Genomic DNA, 18,373 nt, shown 5'->3' on the forward strand with positions numbered 1-18,373 from the left:
TTCCCTTTATTTGGTGGTGTGGTAAATGTGACAGTGATTGAATTACTGCCACATTATCCACTTAACGCCCACCTTGTAACGAGGCCCTAGGTCTCTTGGGAAATCGGACCATCTTTTCATAACCTACGGTCGTCTTTCACATGCAAACATGGCGGCTAATGTTACCATCTCTAGATGGCTAATCAGTTTTATCTGCAAAGCTTGCAAGCTTTCTGGTTTCCTGGCTCCTGAAAGACTTTGCGCTCGTTCGCCCCATGGCAGCATCGGTAGCCTTCCAGAGACATGGCCCCATTGCAAATATCTGCAGGGCAGCCAGCTGGGCCACCTCTCATGCTTTTGTTAAACACTATTCTTTGGATGCGTCCTAAAGTAGGGACATTTTATTTGTCAAGCAGGTTTTGCTATCTATTTCATGGATCTGCGGGGTCTAGTTTCCTTAAGGGTTGGGAAGGAGGGGGATCAGATACTAGAGTATGAACAAATTATCTACATGGTTATTCCGCTGCTCCTAGCCCTTAATCTCCCTTCTTCAAAACACCCTCACATTTTACCTTTACATGTGTATGTTGTGTTCCAGTCACTGCAGCAGAAAAAACCTTGGTACGTGCAGGTCTCAGTGATGCATGTTCAGAGCCCCCTTTCTAAGCGGCGGTATCTTTTTGGGAAATGCTTTTTCCTGTCCAGCCTGTGGTGCAGGCATACCCAATAATTTGTGAAGGAGGGAAATTTAGGATTGGGAGTACTGGAATCACAAGGAAGAATCTTTTTTCGGTATCCCTTTTTTATCTTGAACATGCTGTGAGGGGTCAGAAATGAGGGACGGACACAAAGTTATAGTTACCTCACTTTTCAATTTATTAAAATGAAAAGGGGATGGGATAAACACCTATCTGTCCCTATCCTAACCAACATTTTCTTAGCTAACAAACTAAAGGCTAAAGATGACCTTGTATCCAAATGTATCTGACCCTCACGCTAGTGCACACAATCAAAGTGCATAAGGTAAATATCTGTTTTTAGTTTAACCTAAATGTGCAAAAATTCAAACTCCATTTCCCATAAAGCAATCCTTGTGAATAGGGTTTGATTCCCTTCCCCTGAATCAATGCAGGAAGACTTTTGAAAGATTTCTATTCAGTTAAATAAAAAAGGTTTCTTTTAATCCAGCACTTCTTTCAAATGAGTAAAGAAAATCTCTTCCACAAAACGTGTTCAAAATCCAAGCACCTTTTTCTTCCACAAAGTCTTCTTTCCAAGTAGCAAAAATGATTATTTTAAAAAAGGTAGCAGGCGCTCCTCTCCAGAAAGAACATGGCATGATAACCTGTTCTGAGATGAGTTTGCAGCACACGCTCTTTGCTCACTGTACCTTTGACAGATGGGAAATATCCATTTGCATATCAGTCTTTGTCCCGCCCACATGGGCAGTCCAGCACCGAAATGCTATGGCAATTCCTCTCTGAACAAGAGTACCACCAGCAACCCCATACACGTGTTTCAGCCTTGTTGGGCCTCATCAGTGAGGTGAAGCTGTGCCTCTCGGAGCACAGTGAGCAGGGAGTCCACGTCTGGTTGCCCCCAGGTAACTCAGGGTGACCAACCCCAAGTTCCTTGCAAATATTTTAAAAAAGGTAGCAGGTGCTCCTCTCCAGAAAGAACATGGCATGATAACCTACTCTGAGATGAGAGTTTGCAGCACACGCTTTTTGCTCACTGTACCTTTCACAAATGGGAAATATCCATTTGCACATCAGTCTTTGTCCCGCCCACATGGGCAGTCCAGCACCGAAATGCTATGGCAATTCCTCTCTGAACAAAAAATGACAAATGATTACTTTGGAAAATGTCACAAACCTTTTTATAGAATAACTTTGTCAGGACAGTGCAGCACGTGTCTCTTGTTATACAATAGTCTGTCAAAACGATAAAATAATGATAATGTGAACATCTTCTTTACTCACTACTTGCTCTTTATAGCAACAACATTTTATACTTGTAGGAAGCTGTTCCTTTCCTGGTTCACTCGCCTGCCAGGAAAGGTTTCAACTTCACACACAAAACCCTTTTATGATGGCAGTTATAATCTTGAAAATAACTGTTCCTTTCCTGGTCTTCTCGCCTGCCAGGAATGGTTTTAACTTCATGCAACTCTCAATGGTTTCTCTGCTTGTGGCAATGGCAATGTGGGTTGCAGGTTTCCCCAAACTGGTATCCCCTGTGAGAATTGCACCCTTTCTGCACTTCTTTCTCTACCTTAGTCTTTTGGCTGGTGGCAATGCGGGTTTCAGGTTTCCCCAAGCTGATCATCTCCTGTGAGGAGAATTGCACCCGGTTTGCCCTTCTTTCTCTGCTTCATAGCCTTTTGGCAATGCAATTCCAGGTTTACCAAAACTGATGTGCCATGTGAGGAGAATTGTACCCTGTTTGCCCTTTTCTACTTTTCTCCTTAGTTGGATTTCGCAATTGTCTTCAAATTGTAATAGTGCTTTACGGAGTGACCCGGGGTTACCTCCCTCTAGGTAAACTCACTGGCTTCCTTCGGCATCTCTGGGTGTTTTCACGGGGCTGCAGTGCGGTCTCCATGCAGGCGTGACCTCGGGTCACTGTCGGACTCCTTCTGGTCCGCCAGCGCTGCTAACGGACAGCTCTTCGGTGGTTGTTGCTGCTCACGCGGCACTTAGGCTCCAGCGGGTCTTCAGGTACACAGGTCTACGCGAGTGGTCCCCCGTCACTTGGGAGTGCTTCTCGCATCTCAGTGTTCTTCCATGCTTTTGCTTCCCACTGCGTGCACACTGCAGAATCCTGCTGTGACCTCTGCTGTGGCCTGCGCTTCTGCTGCTCCTGCCGCTCTCCTTCCTCAGTTTCCCAGCTACAGCTGGGCTTTCAATTTAAATGTCCTGCTCAGCTGTTAGAATTGAAACTAGACCACACAGTATGTTTAACATCACCAGTGATCCTCATCAACTCTTCCCTCCTCTGTCATCCCAGTACTATAGGCATTCTGGGCATTGAAGTCCATAATGTTTCTAGGTTTCCCAAAGTCACTTTGTTTCAAATGATGGTTGAGGAGACGGCAGATGTCATATGAACATTATGTGCAACAACATTAAGTTGACACTAACATTGATTTGTAAACCGTTTTATGCTGAAGTCTTGCAGTAATACACTGAATTTGTGAATTGAGTGTTGAGGTTCATTTGACAAAGTATAATTTTGTCTTTTTTGTTGAATAGTATGGTACCGAGATGACAAAGGTTTGTCTCTTATCAAGCATGTACGTGTCACAGGTTTACTAGTTTCCTTTCTGCTGCTCCTGCCGCTCTCCTTCCTCAGTTTCCCAGCTACAGCTGGGCTTTCAATTTAAATGTCCTGCTCAGCTGTTAGAATTGAAACTAGACCACACAGTATGTTTAACATCACCAGGTTTGTCTCTTATCAAGCATGTACGTGTCACAGGTTTACTAGTTTCCTTTCTGCTGCTCCTGCCGCTCTCCTTCCTCAGTTTCCCAGCTACAGCTGGGCTTTCAATTTAAATGTCCTGCTCAGCTGTTAGAATTGAAACTAGACCACACAGTATGTTTAACATCACCAGTGATCCTCATCAACTCTTCCCTCCTCTGTCATCCCAGTACTATAGGCATTCTGGGCATTGAAGTCCATAATGTTTCTAGGTTTCCCAAAGTCACTTTGTTTCAAATGATGGTTGAGGAGACGGCAGATGTCATATGAACATTATGTGCAACAACATTAAGTTTAGGGTCTTTACAAAAGACATAACCATTGCAGTCAGGGGGTACCGCATGTGATCCATATATTCCCAAAGTGGAAAACCTATTCTGTTTAGGTGGCCTCTCATAGATCATCTTGGGGCTTTCACATGGGTGGGTTTTGTGTAGTGGCAACATGCCATCAGATATTTAGGGATTATAGGATCTTCATCACCACAAAAGGACGAATACTGCGGCGACTCCTTAGGGAGTCACCACTTCTCCCAGATAGCCATCTCCTCCCATGTGATCCTCCCTCTTATTGCCACCCCCAGGGTCTGAATCAGGTAGCGGCTGCCTTTCCCATGGCACATGGAGACTTTATGCTGGGGATCAATAATGACTCTGAAGGATTAATCACAATGTCCACTAACACAGTGTCCTGCAACCTGTATGGCATGAAAAGGACTGGTTTGCAACGCGCTAGCAGAAGGCCCATTGGGGTGCAGCCTACGCATTCATCATTTGGTCTGCCTCTGCTACTTCTGGTCTGTTTGATCAGCCAGGATATCAGATGGATCTGAGAGGGGTGGGGTGAAAGTCCAGAAGTGGTTGAAAACAAAATTGCTATATTGCGTGCACAGATCATAGACGGCTACAGAATACTACTCAAAATCGGACAAATGTAATCTGCTGCATTGCCTTAAAAAAAAGAAATACTTATGAATCTGGCTAGTGCTCAACTGTAAAAAGAATGCAATACTCAAATGTATTACTTTTACGTATTGAACAATGTATCTAATTTGCCATGTGTGCTTTCTTTATTACTGGTTTATATACATCTCTGAATTTTAATTGCCATAAGTCACTTACTCCTGTTTCGAGGAAATAGTTAGGGGTCAAACATCTAGAATAACCACCAAGGATTATACTTGTTGTCTAGTACTTTTTGCAATCATTTATTTTTAAATGTTTCTTATTCACAGGAAGATATTAAGTCATTGACAGTACATATTGTTGACAACTTTTATAAATCACTTGAAACCATTGAATATGTTCAGACATTTAAGGGACTGAAGACAAAATATGAACAAGAAAAGGACCGACAAAATCAAAAACTAAACAGGTACTATCAATTTTCAAACCATAAGTTTGTTTTGGATTGAAGAAAATTTTCTGTAAGCTCTGCAATCATTGACACTAACATTGATTTGTAAACCGTTTTATGCTGAAGTCTTGCAGTAATACACTGAATTTGTGAATTGAGTGTTGAGGTTCATTTGACAAAGTATAATTTTGTCTTTTTTGTTGAATAGTATGGTACCGAGATGACAAAGGTTTGTCTCTTATCAAGCATGTACGTGTCACAGGTTTACTAGTTTCCTTTCTGCTGCCTTTAAGCTTCATTCTTTTGTGATCCCTGGGCATATTTCCTGGCTCTTTTGGCAAGTGAGGTGCTTTTACCACCCCACTTGCCTCAGTAACTTCTCTACTTGCCAGCCCTAAAGCTGCCAGTGCAGGGGGACCCCAATTCCCTTTTTACAATTTTGTGTAGCACTACTATCGTTACGACTGATGGTGCCTGTCGCACATTATTTTCAATGTTTCTCTTTGACAGTTCGTTCCTGACAGGCTTGTAGCAGTATTTCTTTATTTGTATATATGTTAGATGTGCATAACTGTGCTTTTTGGGCACTACAATTACCAAAATGGCTCTTTTTCAAACCCTGCCTTTGTGAACTGCTGCCTTCTTCCTCTTTGCTGGTTCTGTCCAGAGTGTGGGAAGGGCTGCAGTGTGCTTGAAACTCGTTTGGCATGGGTAAGCTCTCGGACACCCTAATCCACATCCTCATTTTGACTGACTGCACAAGTGTCTCAGAGTTGGTTATCCAAGAGTGGATAACCTCCAAGTTTAAATAATGGTTTCCTTACCACTGAAAGGTGTCTAAAACACCAGGAAGGTCTTCAAGGAAGCTGTGATTGCTACTGAACCAACATTGTCTGAGCCATCTCCTGTAAAGCGAAGCGCTGCCTCTCTCAACCAGGGGAAGCCTACCTTGAATGCCCCCTTCACTGTAACCAGCGGACATTACTAGTTCTCCCTTCAGTACAGTAATTCTTTTGGTGTACTCTTCTGCCTTCCGTTCTACTCCAGTCTGGGGTCTCTGCACATTCTGAGAGGGGGGCCTCTTGACCATGGGCAATAAGCGGTAGGTGCTGCTTGCCTTGCTGTCCAACATCAAGGGCCCCTATCCTTGTGGCTCCGATGCTGCTCATAGCGGCGTTGGCTCATCGGAGCTGAAACTGTCACCTTATTACCTGCAGACCCGTGCTGGGTGACTCATAGCCTGCTCACTGCCAGTTTCATCCTTGAATCTCATACATTATCGTTAAGACAGAATTTCTATTTTCGTGGATTCTAGGGACACTTCAGACCTGGCAACTTTGTTTGCTTTTTCTCCTCTACAATTTTGGATCATGGACCCCAGTTACGGTAGCCTGTGGGAACTGTCCTGAAGTCTCTATGCCATTACAACACTTTATGCCCTAAGATGTATGGTATTGGGCTGCTCGAAGGTCCCCAGTCCAAGGGTTTCCTTTCGTGCACCCAATTTTGCCCAAGGGTTATTCTATCCTCTACATTGGTTTTAGGCAGTAGGTTGGTGTTAGCTGTAATTTAGTTTTGGCTTCACTAGGTGAGTAAGCCATTTTATTGCATTGGTTGCATATTCACCTTTGTTTAGCCTTTGGGGTACCAGTGTATTATTTATTTTATATTTTTATTTTTTTATCCTCTTTACCGTTTTGTTTTTTAAGGGCTTCCTTTGTTCAGGGCAAACACAAGGTAGGCTCAAAATGGGTGTTCTGACCACACAGGCTCTTTGTGAGCCCGTGTGGCAGCCTCCATATTAGTACTAACTGGTTTATATTCGTTGACCTCTCTGGCCCCTCTCCCTCTCACTTCCTATGGGGGGTGGTCTAGGCTGAGCGGCAGTTCTACTGGCACTTTGCCCGCAACTCCCACTAATGATTTGGTGGCTGGATCCTGCTCTCTGGTCTCTTTGAGGAAGCCAGTCTGGCAAACTGCCGAAGGAGTTTTATGACAGATTCCTGTCAGTTTTAAAATTTTTGAATGATCTCTATGCTATACTCGTTGAGTCTAGCAGTTGTCACAGATATCGCACCATTCTTTCTAAGTCTCAAGGAAGGTTCAGTGATTTTTATTAAAATACGTGTGGGCCATAGGGCCATCCTTCCCTAGTCTCCTTTCGGATCTCCTCCCTAACACAGGCATTTGTAACCGCAGGTTAGTACTACCGAACTCTAAACTCGCTCGGGGGCTTCCGAGCTGTCCATATTCTAACCAGATGTTCATTTTCTACAGTGATTTTGGAGCTGCCTTGCAGATACTCTTAAGATTTGTTGTGATCTTCCACGCCCACTCTGTCCTCTCCCTTCATCTCGACTGTTCCTGCTGTTTCTCTCTCCTGTCCCCCAGAATCTTTATCACAATCTAGTTCTTGCATCCACCCTTTGATGTTACCTCTCCTCCCACTCGGCTTTACCACTCCTCCACACCACTATTCCCCTACTCTACACTACTCATTCCCTTTCTACCACTACTACCCTCCTTCCGCTACTACTCTCCACCCTCCTCACGCTACTTCTCTACACTCTCCAACTACTACTCAAACACCCTCCTTTCACTTAGTAACATCCACTTCAGTCACGCTCTAAACTACTTTACCTATCCACTTGCCACACAAACTCGCACACTCAAAAGTGCAGAAACACTTTTACTCCCAAGTCAGTGCCTCACCATCTCAGTCACCTCCATAAGGTGCTTATTCCTCCTTGGTCCTTCTCCACTGTGGTCCTATAAGGTGAGTTTCCTTCTTGTAGCAGTGCCCTCTCCTGCTAGACTGCTCCAATCTGATTTCTGCTGTGCTGGTCTTTACGGTCTCATTCTGTTTGTACGTCAGACCAGCTGATGTTCTGGTTTTCCCGTCCTTGTTCTCGTACTTCGAGCTTGGTGGTATTCGTCCACCCAGCCGCTGGATTGAATTCTTAATGGGTTTCTTCATCTTACTAGAGTCTTCAACAGGTTCTTCACTCCCGGCTTGACTGTAGCCGTTGTGCTATGGCTTTTTGTTGTCCATCGTAGGGATCTTCAGTGACTCTTGGGGGTATGGGGGGTCCTTCAAGCCCTGGGGCACCAGATCCTGAAAACCAGAAATCCAAAAGAGTCCTCTACTTACTAGTGTTTCTCCAGGCTGTAACTATTTTCACTGAAAACTGTTGCAGTCAGTACATACTGCTGGGTCTTGGAGTCCTGAACAGTCTCCTCTTTCCAGAATCCTACTTTAACCTAACCACTTTGTCCATCTTGAAAAAAAAAGAAAACCACCAAAGAAACAAAGGAAGACTTTTTGTAGAACGATTAACTGGAAATGGGATGGCTGCTGGCTTCTAACTGTGTTGCTTTTTTAGGAAAGGCATTTGCCACAGGTGTGATGGAATGCGATCAAGGCATTCCAGACTAGGCCTCTGTCTCTTCACACTTTGGGACTCTTTCTGACTTGCTTCCTTCCCAATCAAGCGCTATTCTCCTACTTCCGTAGTTTGGAATTGCCTCAGTCTCTGCTCGCCGCTCTGGGGTTTTCTCAGTTTTTCCCCCCACCCTGGTTTTTATTTTGCCTTCTCACTCCCAACTTTAAGCCTTGCTCACTCTCTTCCCCACTCTAGGGTGTTCTCAGGTTCTCCCCACTCTGGGGCTGTTCTCACTACCCTCCTCAGGGCTATTCATAGTATTTTCTCAATCTGGGCTTATTTGCTCTGTGACGAATCTTGGCTGTTTGTCCCTTCTCCCCAAGGGGGGGCCTCCCTATGTGAGGCTAGGGATGTGAGCTTATTCCGCAAGACCCTCCCTAGAGGTGAAGGCAAGTGGTACCTCACTGGGAGAGACTCCTCCTTTGGTGACAAGGACTCTGGTTCCTGAGATCCACCCTAAACCACGTACAGTGAACTGCCTGCTATAAACAGTAGTGTGGCATCTTTACATTTGGCTTAAAGCAATATAAAAAAAAACGATATGGAAAAAGAAAGGCAGATGTCCTTTTAACAAGAGATGTATTTTTAACTGGGTTGTGTCAGAGCAAGTGGAGAGGAAGAGTGCTGTGTGCAGGTGTGCGTACAGCAGCGAGGAAAGCCTTACGAGGAAGAAGAAAGGTTTTATGTACCTGGTGGTGGTCTGACCACGCTTGTATAGTGGTGGGCAGGACACCTGGAAAATGACAGACTACCATGGCGTGAAGTGTGAATAGTTTGATAGCCAGTGTATGGTATGAACCAGACTAGGAACCGAGAGTGGGAAACAGACGAGTGAGAAGACAGAGAAAGCTTACCCAACGAAGCGCCAAGTCCTGCAACCTTCCCCCGCATTACAAATGGTACTGGGGGAACTGGGAAAAGTGGGAGACTGCAGGGAACCATTATATGCAGGAATAATCTTGTCCCAGTTCGAAGAATGACAGAGTAAATAGAAGACTATGTAATTGGACCTGTAAAAAACAGAGAAAGCAAATAACCTGGTTTGCGAAGACTTGTATCGTGTGAAAAGAGACACACGTTCCAGTCCTGAGGACGAGATATTGACTAAACTGGTTAACAAGAAATGTGAAATAGATAGAAGAGACATTTAACCAATCCAGGTGGGGAACCAACAAAGACTAGAACCAAAAATCCTGGGAGGAAAGGAAAATGCCCCATGTCTTCAGAGTTTAGGACAAGCTTGGCATGGCCCACCTTACCCAAGCTCACTGCTGAAATTCTATCAGCCTGCAAGGTGCTTATGGTCAGCACACAGTAATCTCTTGTTAATCCCTCGCACACATTGCTATTACAGGGATGACCGATGCTTTGCAGTAATTGGCCCCACATAATGGAACAATCTTCGTTGGAGCTATGCAAGGCTGACACTCTACTGGCATTTAGGAAAACCATTCTTTTGCTGATTCACTCTATGGTCTTCTAGTTTGGTTCACTTATTTGACATCTGCCCCCAGATGCAGGTTCTCCTGTCTGCTTTCTTCTGGATTAGCGTGCTATAAATAAAAATAAATAAATGACCACCGACTCGTCCATCAGCGGCTGGTGAGCCACATTGGAAGGCCTCAAAGTCCACATGCTGTGGTCCAAGGAGAGAAGCCGCAACACATAAATGCCTTATAACTACAGGGCATTTATATTTTCGCTTGAGGCATTTCTTCCAAACAATGCAAAGAAGTCAGTCCTTGTACAAAAGGACAGCTCTACCTCTGTTGTATATAAACAACCAAGCGGGCACAAGCCCCCCATCCACTCTATCTGGAAATGGACCCTGGCTCACCGCATTCTTCTCATGGCACTCCATCTGTCCAGAGTCCTGATTTAAAAAAAAAAAAAAAAAAACGGGTTTCCGCCGCACAATACTGCATTTCAACCACGAGTGGGAAATCAACCCGCCAACGGTATGCCCCATATTCGAAGAGTGGGGTCTTCCTGAGACCGATCTGCTAGCAACACTCCAGAATAAAAACTGGCCCGGTATGCCTCTTTGGGAAAATGTGGGTGCAAGGTCTCTGGGAGACACGCTGAATATCCCCTGGGCGAGGGAGTTCTTCTACGCCTTCCCGCCAATTCCGCTGATCCCCAAGGTATTAGCGAAGCTGAAAGAATCAGACTCCAAAATTGTACTAATGGTGTCACAGTGGCCAGCTTGCGTTTGGTACTCCGAACTGGTGCAGCTAACCGGAAAAGGGCCAATCCCTCTTCCACAATGGCACAATCTCCTGGTCCAAGAACAGGGCAAGGTCCTTCATCCGTTCCCTCAATTGCTCAATTTAGCGGTCTGGTTCCTGAGGACTTCACTTTAGGCCCTTCATGGTTGTTCACACTTGTGATGCTGCGCTTTAATTTTCACCCAGTTCATTCCAATCCAACTGTGAATTGATACTGGAACTCTGTTTATTGACACTGGACACTTTACCTGAACCTGGACATTTTTCATTGATCCACAGAGGGTTTCTTTGAGCTCTGGACCAAGTTTCAACATTTCTGTGCATACCTGTGAATGTATAACCTTTTTTAAAGTCATCCATTGTTGCACAGAGTCTGCAGATGACTGTAGGTCCAGAAAAAAACATTGGTAGGATAACATCCTTATTAATGGGAAAGAAGGAAACCACTTTGAGCAGGAATCCGGGTACCTATGCAGCAAGGCCTTGTCTTTTTGAAAAAACTGATGGGTTCTGATCCTGAGAAGGCCTGTATCTTGCACTCTCCTTGAGAAAGGGAGGGCAACCAACAGTGCCACCTTCCAATTGAGCAACTGAAGATCTCTGGTAGCCAATGGCTCCAAAGGCTTATAACTTTAGTTTAGTTACGTTTGTTCATTTGTAGTGTGCAGCCGAACCCTCAGGTAACTGGGCGCATTAACTTATGAGCAGCAATGTTACAGATAGTTGCACATACAGTCATGGTCAGATTTGTAAACAATAAATATAAAGATGATCGGACACATGATTTAGCCAAGTGCAGTTGACTGTCTATTGTTGAGTAGCGTAGAGTTCTTTTACTTTGGCTCGGAATGACCAGAACGAGGTCTCCGCCATGATTGTCATAGGGAGAGCATTCCAGGTTTTGGCTGCTAGAACAGGAAAGCTAGTTCCACCTGCTGTTTTCAAGTTGAATCTCAGGATGATGAGTTGGTGTAGATATGGGGATCTGGTAGGTCTGGAATTTGTCAGAAAGGTATTGTGGAGCTGTCGGGTAAAGGCATTTGTGTGATAACCAGTGCTCGGAGTTTAATTCTCTCGCGGATCGGTAGCCAATGGGCTTCATTTCTCGCCTTGGAGATGTGGGCTTTGTGTGGGAGATTCAGTGCACATCTGAGTGTGTTCTGTAGTATTTGTAGTTTGTGGAGCCAAGGAATAGTGTTACAATAGTCTAGTTTGGACTATATCAGGTCTCTGGCCAACGTAAGGCGACTGTTAGTAGACAGGAATGGTTTGCAGGCGTTAAGTTTATTTGTATATGCTGTGGAGGAGATTGTGGCGTTGATTTGTTTTTTAAGGGAGAAGGTAGAATCAAGATACACGCCAAGTGTTTTGACTTCTTTCGAGACTTTTGAGATTACCATCAATGACAAAGGATTGGGATCTGGGGTCCAGTTTATTGAGACGGGCATGTGATCCAACTATCAGTAGTTCCGTCTTATCGTCGCAGAGGCTATGGGTGGCCATCCATGCTTGGATTTCGAGGTAAATCTCGTTTAGCTTGGCAGCATCTTCATCATAGCGTCCGAGAGCGCAAAAAGGACCTGGGTGTCGTCAGCATAGTTAGCACATGTGACTCCCAGGTCTTCAAGGCGGTCGAAGAGGAGCTTGGTGAAGATATTGTAAAGTGTTGGGGGAAATGTAGAACCCTTGAGGTATGCCTGAGGGGGTGAAGACTCTGGTTGTTCAGTCTGAAAGGAAGGATTGAATCCAATTTAAGGCCCCCTGGGAGAATGCAGCAGCCGAGTGGAGGTGTTTGGTGAGTATTTGGTGGTCAACTAGGTCGAAGGCTGCAGACAAATCTAACAAGAGCAGGATGGCCAAGTTTCCCTTGTCTTTGGCTTCATCCATTTGGATTTTTAAGTACAGGAGGGCTGTTTCAGTCCCGTGCCTGGGTCTGAAACCAGATTGCCGTAGGCCTAGTAGGTTGTCTTCCAAATGTTGTTGTATTTGGAGGTAGGCTACTCTATTATCTTTAACAGAAAAGGGACAGTAGTAATGGGTCTATATAGTTTGTGGGCATTTTGGGGTCGAGGTTGGCTTTTTGATTAGAGGTAGGACCCATGCTGCTTTGAGGTTGTGTGGGACTACCAAGTTTTTGAAGGAAGAGTTGATTAGGGTGGTGATACATGGGGCTAATTCTTTGGCGCCTTCCTTGATCACTGAGGCAGGTGTGTGGGAGTGACGGGGTAGACAACCTATACCACACCACGATTAAAGAACCACAGGAACTACAATGGTACAGGGAGGTATGGGTGGATCTAGATGGGGAAGGGGTATATACATGATCTGCACCCATGATGAATATGTCAGGAGAGGGCAGAGCCTTAAAGGCGTCTGCAGGGCTTGGATGCCAATAAAAGGTGCACCGGCATGGGATGAAGCAGTGCAAGAAGCAGAGTATTATCGGAGGGAGAATAATGAAAAGGATTAGTTTGTTACTTTAGATGTAACGAAAGGGGGGAATGTGTGGGAGTGAGGGTTGTTTAGGCCCCCCTTCACGCATTCAGCACAATGTAGACCACTTGCTCACACAATAGCGGCGGACGCTTCTATTGCCCGTGTCTTAAGCAGGGCTGTTGTGGGGGACACTTGGCGTCCATTTTGTGCACCCTTGGCTCCATCTTTGGACTAAGCATCACTGCGATAATACGAAAAGGCTTCTCTCCCCTCTGCAGCGCCGCGCACTCCGCGCTTATGGCCCCCACCTTTTCTGACTGTCTGAAAGCTTCACAGCTCCATTTCTCACGGATGTGCCGGGGACAATTGAAACAAATATACTAATGTAACATCTCACTCTTCCTCTGAGATCACTGTCCTGTGTGTGAACCGGCCCGAACCATGACTCGTAGCTCATCCGTCTCCACAAAACCTGTCTGTGCCCACTTACCCCAGCTGTTAGAAAATTACTGCCACTATAACCCTAAGCCCCTTAAGATATTCCCTTGATGTGCCAGAGATGTGACCCCGCTGTGAATCCCACCCCAGTCTGCCCCCCACTAAAACTAGACCTCTGTCACAGTGTATTGCACCCTAGAACTAACAAATGTCAGTGTGCCCCATAGTTGCTTTGATGCGTTCCGACCCATCTCATGATCGATGTTATCACACTGACCAGGACCCCTAAGCCTGGTAACTTCATATAAATCCTAATGAATGATGCTCTGATTTTATGCATGCAATTTATAGGTTCGAAGATTTATTTAAGCTTATACTGATGGTCATTGTTTATTATGTCTAGTGGTAGTTTTTTATGCTAGCGTAGTTAGTGTCTGCCCTGCCTCAGCGAGACCTGACCTTCACCACTCCTGGACACTGGCAGCCGGACCACGTGACGCTCACCCTCCCGCCAATGGAGCAACCAATCCGGATGAAACGGCACCCATAGCCAGATGTGTCAATGTTATTCACCCAATCCCAAGCATCTGTAGTCCCATATAGTGTGATGTCCGCGATGATGCTTTTTCCCTTCATAAGCCAATATCTTTGTATTGTTTGCCAGAGCGCTCTCGCAGAAGAGTTCTCTGGATGGCAATTCTTTATATAGAAAACTTAACTCTTGCAACCTTTTCTTAGTCTCATTCCCCATTGGGGTGTTTTCATATTCATTTGTATTTGCATGTGTAAGACGGGGAGTGAGCCTTCACAGGGCATAGGTCGCCTAGGTAGTTGGTGAGCGCAGACAAAACATTCAGATTCCACACATGGTGAGGCCTCTTAATGAGTGGATGCAACCGAAGCAGGCGTTCCAGATGTGTTCGGACCACTGGATTTGTTGTGGAGAAGGTAGACTTGCTGATGTTCCGGGAAACGCCAATGGCCGCAAGATAAGTATGGCATATACATCCACCGAGATGCCATATGCGATCATCTCGTTGTCCAAGTGCTGGAAAGAGGGTTGATTAACCTAACCCACTTTCTGTTGTTTTGGGATCTTGTCAATTGCTTTCTGGCAGCCTCAATGATCTTCATGTTCACTGAGGACAGCCCTAAATGACGTAGAGTAAGTCTTCGGGTGAAAAATGTGTGGCACAGCTATTTTGAGTGTATGGTACTCGAACTGGCATTATGTGGTGTTAGGACAGTTTTTGTAAAGGCCAACTAAGGGCTTCATAAAACCATACATCTGAGACAGTACATAAGATCCACTCTTACTATAAGGCTGTACCACCTGAGAATGTTTTGGTAGCATGGACAGAGTGGCCAGGCTTATTTTAGGAGGGAGAGAGGGCTGTAGCTTGTTACAAAGAAATGGTAGCATACATATGGCCCAGAGAAACACTATTGTAAAAATACAAGTAGGCGCAGATATATCTTTGGGAAATAAGTACGATCACATATCATACGAACACAATTATAAAAACCAACTGAATACTTTGGGTGGGGGGGATACAACCTAAAGTATAAGCTTATTCAGAATAGCAATCAACAGTTCCTGGTGAGTCAAACTTACAACACATTCAGAATGCAATCAGGAAATCGCACAATAAACCAACCCTGTTACAAATGTACTCCTTGCAACATTACTTTTTAGAACTCCGTTCAGAGCTAGTAAATAATCTCATAGACTTTCTGGATGGGCCTTAAGCTACACAAGTATGAACACTTAATAACTATTTTAGAATACAGAAAGAAAATCCCAATCACTGTTTAAGAAAGACGCAATGTATTTCAAGTTAAATAATTGACCCTATGAATATTTTGGAAATGCTCTAGACAGTCTCAGGGGAGGCACAACCCAGTGTTAATTTTAGAAGAACAGCAGCTATTCAAGGTAAGTAATCGTATACTTCTTAAGAGGGGCTTTAAGCAACTCCGAAGGCAAATATTAACTTCTACACTCTTTTAGATCTGTATAAAGCAGATCGGGTCGAGCAAAACCGAATTACACTTTAGGAAGAACAAAAAGTTATCCAGCATGGGGTCTGGCATGGATTCACATGCTCAAGAATATTCCCGGTCAGGCTGGGCATCCTTGGTAAAAGAAAAAAGTTTCACTTTCACACTATCTCTCCTAATCACTGAGCTCTGGGTCATACTGCCCCCAGTCAATGACTGCCCTCGCCATAAGCCCCTCCTCTGGTAACAATCTTCAGGTTTTTACTGCACATTCAAGTGTTTGGAGTCCTCATGTTTTGCTCCATGAGCTGTTCTACGTTTACAAACTTTTTGCGATAAAAAGTTCTATTTGTCATAGAATCCATGTGCTCTTGCGCTCCTTTGGCAGACAAGTGGGCCATTCATTTGTTGGTGAATTTCAACGCCCCTCTAGGGCAGGAATCGTTGAGGTTTCATTGAGGGTTCCAGAAGGCCATCGGGCCTACTCCGTACTCCGGACCATGTCTGAAGAGAAGAGCGAGGGGAGTTACCTTTTCAAGCTCTGCTCCAGCTGCGGACTGCAGAATGTGTTTGTAGAGGACAAACTCCTCCAGTGCCTCTGTCTCCATCCGGATCACAGGGAAGCGGATTGTGAAATCTACCTCTGGTTCTCCAAGCGAACCGTGAAGGATAAGTCACAGGCTGGCGTCGTAGCTCAGCACCAAGGCCTCTGCCCTGTGCGGCAAGCAGGGGCATGTCTCAGCCAGGACCGGCCAGTCCGAGGAGCGGGATTCTAAGTCCTTTGAGGGCGATCCATCTGTGAGGGCCCAAGACGAGGCCAAACACCAACTCAGTTTCCGCCGGGGTCGCCGCGCAAGTGGGTCCTGTGATGGGCAGGGCGCGCTCTTCTTCTCCAACCATCGCTCCAGCTCCTCGTCCGAAGAGGAAATGGGCTAACCCGGCGAAGCTGCGGGAAAAGCCTGAGAAGACGAAGGTGCCGGAAAAGGCGTCAACCTGCCCCAGAAGGCTCCAGGTGAAGTAGTTGTCGAAGATTGATTTGGTGGAGACCGCCCTCTCGAAGGCCAAGGGTGCTGACCCAGTCAAGGCAGTCCCACCAATGCCCAAAGTGTCCCTACCTCTGAGGCGGGAGGCCTCAGCCAAGCCGGTGGAGAGGACACCAGAGAAGAAAATGCCATCCCGAAGCCTGAACACGAACCCTCAGGATGCGAAAAAGGGGTGGGCGAAGGCCTCAACCCATACACCAGGGCACAGATATTTCTTCCTCAGACGAGGAGGACCATGTGTCTGTGTACACGGTCCAGGAGGATGCTGCGGGTGAGGACAGACAGCGGAAATGCTTACATCGGCATGGAGCCCAGTCGGCCTACCGGCCGACCTCTCTGAAGGATGTATCGCTGGACATTCTTTCGACCCTACACACCCTGGTGTCCCAGATTCAGAAAAGGATGATGACAGTTGGCTCCGGCAAAAAGAGGAAGCGGCACCCTACGCCGCTGCATCAACCTTCACACGCACGTGCCCCCCCCAATCCCATAGGGACAGGGGGACGGACACAGCGACTATGGATGACATGCCCACAGCGGGCAGTTCACTGCAGCCAAGGGCTTCTCACCTGGTCGAGGTGGGGTCATTCCATGCCATTTTTGCCAAAGCGTCCAAACTCTTCCAACTGACGCCAGAAGAGAGCAAGAAGGAAGGTTTCCTATGCCAACAGCACAAGGCCAAGAGGAAGACCATCTTGGCGGTGCCTCTCCTGGACTACGTTTGGGAGGATGGCCTAGCTTTGATGAGAAATCCGCCCACAGCCCCGACCTAGAGGGATAGGCTGGAGAAAAAGTACTGGATGTCAGAGTCTGCACCCAAGTGCCTACGTTCACAGCCTTCCCCCGGACACTGTGGTTCCGGCGGCAGCGAGAAAGAAGACTTCTAACTCCTAATCTTCATCCTCCATTCCTCCAGATACCGAGGGGAGGAAGTTGCATGCCATGGGAAGAAAGGTGATCTACTCGGCAGCATCAACAGTCAAGGCGGCCAACGCACTTGCATTCCTGGCCGGGTACGACAGGGAGCTGTGGTGGCCCCGCTACTGGAGTTCCTACCCGACAAGCGGGTCGTGGCACTTTCCATTCTCCAGGAGTGGGAGGTGGCATCGGACCATGCCATCAGTGACCCTGGTCATGGCGGACACAGGGTTCCGCCAGATGGGGGAGAACGGTGTTTGCCTCTGTCATGGCTGGCTGAAAGCCACCAACTTCCTTCATGAGGTCCAGACGAGGGTACTGGACATGCCCTTTGGGAAGGCCGTCGACTAGTTGTTGCAGGCCATTAAGACTGACCCAGAGACGGCCTGTGATCTGGCACTCTTCAACACCATCACTCTTCCTTTCGTCTCTCTGGCGGGAAGACCGGCAGATCGTTGAAAGGTTTCGGCAGAGGGTCCTCTTCGTACCGTCAACCCTCCCGGTCCACAACCCAGGAAGCCTACAGAGGCTGTTCCAAGGCTTTTGCTGGAGGTGGCCGACATAGTCGCTCTCAAGGCGGCACACAGGCCCCGAAGCAAGATTGAACTGGCCAGGACGTTGGACCCCCACCCATGCACCCTGGTGGGATACAGGCTGCGTAAGCAAGTGGAAGATCTCCACCGACCAATGGGCACTGGACGCTCTCGACCAGACACACTCTAGAGTTCCAGCAGAAGTGTGTCCGCGGATATCACTGGTGGCCCGGAAGGAGCAGCACATCCCTCAGCGCCTGCAGGAAGTACCGGCCATGATAAGAAAAGGGGTGATAGAGCTGGTTCCAAAGAGACTCTGGGGCTGCAGAGTCTACTCCAGATATTTCTTGGTAAAGTCCAGGGGCTGGAGGCCCATTATAGACCTGCAGCATCTCCCCTCAAGTCCCAAAAATTCAGGATGGTCACATTGCAGCACATGCTCAGCCAACTAGAGGAAGGAGACTTCTTGACGTTGCTGGATCTGGAGGACGCGTACTTCCACGTCCCCATTCATGCGA

The 18,373-nt window shown here is 46.5% G+C and overlaps 1 protein-coding gene across 3 annotated transcripts in view; it reads left to right on the top strand.

Annotated features, from left to right (window-relative positions):
* Positions 1–18,373, top strand: part of PPP4R3B (protein phosphatase 4 regulatory subunit 3B) — an 820,721-nt gene that overhangs the window by 606,462 nt on the left and 195,886 nt on the right. For all 3 annotated transcript variants that reach the window (XM_069608059.1, XM_069608058.1, XM_069608060.1), the window contains exon 13: positions 4,694–4,833. In XM_069608059.1, coding sequence (XP_069464160.1) covers positions 4,694–4,833 — 140 coding nt within the window. The remainder of the gene's footprint in view (positions 1–4,693; positions 4,834–18,373) is intronic.

Source organism: Ambystoma mexicanum, chromosome 4q (assembly GCF_040938575.1).
Source record: "Ambystoma mexicanum isolate Mex_15411 chromosome 4q, UKY_AmexF1_1, whole genome shotgun sequence".
NCBI classification, from domain to species: Eukaryota; Metazoa; Chordata; class Amphibia; order Caudata; family Ambystomatidae; genus Ambystoma; species Ambystoma mexicanum.